The sequence below is a fragment of the Penaeus vannamei genome, chromosome 25, assembly GCF_042767895.1.
Source record: "Penaeus vannamei isolate JL-2024 chromosome 25, ASM4276789v1, whole genome shotgun sequence".
NCBI lineage: Eukaryota > Metazoa > Arthropoda > Malacostraca > Decapoda > Penaeidae > Penaeus > Penaeus vannamei.
Window position 1 is genome coordinate 34,881,034 of NC_091573.1, and position 5,000 is coordinate 34,886,033.

Genomic DNA, 5,000 nt, shown 5'->3' on the forward strand with positions numbered 1-5,000 from the left:
GTGTGGTGGTGGTGAGTCTGTAGACGAAATGAAGTTGATTCACCTTCTCCCAGTCTCAAATGCGCTCCTATGGAACTCCTAAGTGAAATTGATTTTTTCTTTTTCTTTTTTCTTTTGTTTCATTTTTTTTTTCTCTCTTTTATCCATATATATATATACATATATGTATATATTTTTTTACTGCCCAGATTACTGGTATTGGAAAACTGGGTGCACCCCTCAAAGCTTTCTTGATTGATAGCCAATCTGGAAAATAAGAGAAGATGAATAAGACAAAGGAATATTATATATCAGTATAGGCATGTGTGCAAATGAAAATAGAGTAAGGAAGATGTACCTATGTTTAGATAAAGACTTTTTGTGAGTTATTCACAATTTGCCTCCAATAAGATTCCTTGTTTAGATGTTTTTCTTTTTTCTTTTTTTCTAAAATACCCTCCCATTTCGTGGAAAGATTATGATATTGTTATTTATTGATTAAAAAAAAAAGAATTGTATATACATATAGATATATTCAAAGTGTACATATAACAGTATTAATGATCATGATCAAAGACAGAAAGTACTTTCCAATTGAAGATTAATGTGTTAAGAGAGTTGTAATGCTCTTTTATCATAAAAAAAATCTAATTGTTCAAATAGATAAGGTAAGAACATTATAGATTTTCTCTTTGAAATGATTCAAAGAATGAGGAAAAAGAAAGCCAAGTGTCAGTCACAAGTCTGCAGCAGTGTCCACTGAAAAGAAAGCGAGGGACAATTTCTATTTATTTAACTTCTTTGTTTTCTATTTTTCCTATGTAGTTTTAAAGACCTGAATAAGATCTTTGAAGTGTACTTGCAGTAGGAACTAAGGTTTAAAAACTAAGAAGTCCAAAATATGGGAGCCAGAAGATGATTTTAGATCGCAGCCAGGCTTAGGGTTAAGCCTCCAACATGTCTACTCAAGTATGGCACACACATACTGATTGCCAGGATTATTGGACACGTGTACCAGGATTCTTTGCAATGTCACTTGCAAATAATTTTCATAGTAGCCAGATTTTTTATTTTCATGCAGTTGTTGTGTATTTATTATGAGTGATATATATTTGCTGCTTTATTAAGTTCTATCATTTCTATGATCCGTGCCTGTGTGTAGCTTTTCCAAAACCATGTGAAGTTGTTGCGAAGTACCTGGTAGCGATGTGTGATCACGATGACCCCCCCTCCCCCCTCTTCAAGCAGCGCACCAAATGTGATGTGTGTTGCCAAGATGCCATACTGGAGAAAAACCACCTCAGGGACAGCTCGTGGGATTTTGCTCTTGTAATTTGCGGCTTGGGGGGAGCAGCGTAAGATGCATGTCCAAGCTGAAATGGAGAGGGCATAATGTAAATAGAAAGATATATTTTTAGAATTTTACTTTAGGCATGAACCACAGGGTTACTTAGCTCAGTGTTATTATTGATTTATTTCTTTATTCTTATTTATTACTGTTATTATTATTATTTTTTTTTTCCTCCTTATCCAACTGTTTGTATGCTTTGGAATGATATCAGGAGACATATTAGATGCTTTTATTTATTTATTTGTCATTCATTTATATGGCATTCTAGGTTTGATTTGCTGCAGAAATAGAAGTCCTTAGCCCCTTCACTAACACGTGCAAAAGGCCCTGCAAATGCCACAGTTTCCAATTTCAAAGTTATCAGAGTTTGTCCGTTGAAATTCTCTGATTTTCACATTGCACAGATATTGAAGTGTTGAGTACATGATTTCACTAATAGTAGCACATAGAGATGAATATGATGAAAAGAGAAGATGAAGAAGCTACTATATATAACAAGGTTTGCAAGGCAAAATATAGGAAAACGATCCAAGTTGTGATTTAGATTTACCTCCTAATGTTCTGTAGTGATGGAATGGAACTGGTTTGGCCAATCCCATGCACCTGCCACATAATGTAGGAACAGGCTAACCAATTTCAAGCAGATTTACTAGTCAAGGATAGTGGGTGATAATTATGATTTTGTTAAGTTAACGTTTCACAGAGCTTTCAGGTTTTGGACATGCAACTTCAGGGATGCACTGTTAGTGAAGGGATGGTGATATTTTGACTTAAAGACCATCAGAATTCAATATCTAAGTTGAACAGAGTAAGCATGTGTGCACAGATTTGTACATGTACACATGAGCACAAAGTTGGCAAACTCAAACCTGTTTCTCTTGGTTTATGAAATTTTGTAGTATCTGTAGATCATGAAAGGAGAAATTTATAGCATCAGATGGATTTGAATTAGAGAAGGTAATGGACATGAAATGGCATATAAGTGAATCTTTCTTTCTTTTGTTTTTTGTCCATCCAATTAAGAATATAAGTAGTTCAGTATAAGGTAACAGATACATCTTAAGATTTTTAAACTGGGTTCTTCATTCTCTTTATTTATTTTCATTTCTTTGGATATTAGCAGCATCCATGGCAACAGGATTTCATAACTGGCAGTTAAAGATACCCATGATATAGATTTACAATATTGATAACATTGCTTATGTGATTGAGGGAATTGAAATGTGACTGTGTACCTTTCACAAAGCTTTGAGCAAAGTCTCCACCTCACCCAAGCTATTTAGAATTCAGTCATTCTTTACAGAATTAGAAAAAAAAAAAGATTAGTTGAACAAACCAAAACCCTAATCCTACCAGTGAAAGGGATGGGAGAAAGAAAGAAAAAAAAAAAAAGAGGTATAATTCCCTCAGCGATTCCACCGAGCTGGGTCCTGGTGGTGGTGCCATATTCCGGCGGTATTGATGGTGTGTATGGCTCTTGGCTGTCACTCAATGGTTGTGTTTTGTTCCTTGCAGCGTCCTCTGACTACGGCTTCCAAATGTGTAAGTGTTGTCATTTTTTTGAACTTGGGAATGGAATGCTCTCTGGTTGGCACTGAGACAAGGGAGTCTTTCTTTCTTTCTTTCTTTTTCATATATATATATCTATATATTTATGTATAATATGTAGACATGTACGTATATATACATATATTTGTATGTATACACTTATATATGGTATTTACATATATATACCTATATATATTTACTTATATATAAATATATATTTACATATATATTGGCTTATGGGATCCTTTCTCAGCAGTACTTCTTGCATCTCTTCCTGCTCAAGCAATGCGGTCTATTTTTATTTCCATTTTAAGTTAATCATGTGTATGTATTCTTCACATGTATTTTGTTATTTTACTAAGGCTTATGGGTCATTATCTTCTCCTTAGTCTTGTTACTTTGAAGTGATAAATATTGTTATTATTGTTATTATTATTATTATTATTGTTATTATTATTTTGTCATTTTTAAAAGTATTTTGGATGATTTTACAACTATGATTATCATATGTTGGTTTATTCAACATTTTGTTATTGTTTTGTTTATTGTTTTTAGACTTATTATTTTTTTATTGCACTTCAGTTATCTTCGTCAGTTCCTTGTCTCATGTGGGATTATTAGATTATATGTTTTGTTATTGTCTTTATTATTTACCTTTCAAGGAGATTGTGAAGGCACTCTTATTATTCAGCTGTTGATCATACCTTGCTCATTTCTCGAGTGTTGTGGAATGAAGGCACCCACGGTAGAAGTGTCTGGTAGACATGTATGTGAAGTGATTGGTGATAGTCCTGGTGTTAACTCTTTGTGTATATAGTCAACAATTTTATGTACATTTTTAGCCTTTTTATGCCTGAGACTCATTTTATTTATTACCTAAATTTTCCTTTAGATGTGTTAACGCCTAATACACACCAGCCATTTCATGTGAGAAATGGTTTGTTATTTTGACTCTTAGTCTGTGTCCCAAAAAACAGTAAATAGATTAACAGATGATGAAGAATAAAGAGGCTGTGATTCTCTACCCTCAGAAGTAGGGTCTAACAGGTTTCAATCTCTTTAAAAGGGAGACACTGCATTGTTACTCAGACCCAAGTCTTTGAATTTGTAAATTGTGCTGTTATTTTAGCATCAGATTTTGCTTATGATCTTAATTATAATGGCATGACCTCAACATTTGCCTTTCATCTTGAGTGTTTTATTACTTTTGATAGTGAGGACACAAATTAGAAGCATCAGCTACCTTTCTTTTCACACTCCTTTTGTTTGTTGTCTGTTTAAAATCTTGATGGTTAAGGCAGATCTTGAGGTCTTGTGTTTGCCTTTAAATGGGAATGAAACTCCCTATGACCCTAACCAGGTAAAACATAGATGGGGAAATGGGCACAATAAACCATCTCTTCTGATGTTTAGTTTTAGTATGATCTCTCAACTCTCAACTCCTGGTCAGCTCTCTCCTTCTGTGGTTTTCGCTTTTAAGTCCTGGTGAATGGAAGTCTTTACTTGTCTCTTTAAGGATGTTCTTGCAGAGAAAATGGTAATGTTTAGATTGGCCACATTTAGCACAGGCCTGATGAACTGTGCAGTTATCACTTAATGTGACCCAGCTTTCTCTCTTATTCAAGACAAGGTGTACTTGCACATATTTGTCTGCCGGTCTAAATGTTACCCTTGTGGATCTTGCAAGAGTTTGTATTATGACAATTTTTTCTTAAGATATTTGTGGGTACATCAGTACACTTCTCTTCTCTTTGGCATGTTACTTCCATTTCAGTATTTTTCTACTGTTTATGGACTGGATGCCTTTTTAATGTACATTTTGTGAATAATGTATTCTTATTGTGTGAGAAACTCATAAAGGATTTTTATCTTTTGGAGTTTATATTTTTATTTTTGTCTTATTGTTATTATTAACATCAGCATTGTTTTTCTAAATCTTGGTGTTGTACAAATCATAGTCCTTTATTTTATTTATAATTTGTATTGTCATTTTCTCACTGTAGAAATGGTGTGCTATGAATAGCACAGAATTTTTCTTTGAATTTTATATATAGTTAGCTAACATTGGGGAAATAAAGGGTAATTATATCATTGTATATATTTCATTATATAAAAATGTTAT

General features: G+C 33.4%; 1 protein-coding gene across 4 annotated transcripts in view; it reads left to right on the forward strand.

Annotated features, from left to right (window-relative positions):
• LOC113803687 (calcineurin subunit B type 2) overlaps positions 1-5,000 on the forward strand; it is a 90,874-nt gene that overhangs the window by 54,872 nt on the left and 31,002 nt on the right. For 2 of the 4 annotated variants that reach the window (XM_070139529.1, XM_070139530.1), the window contains one exon: positions 2,846-2,872. The exons of the other annotated variants lie outside the window; for them this stretch is intronic. In XM_070139529.1, coding sequence (XP_069995630.1) covers positions 2,846-2,872 — 27 coding nt within the window. The remainder of the gene's footprint in view (positions 1-2,845; positions 2,873-5,000) is intronic. 4 annotated transcript variants of the gene reach the window in all.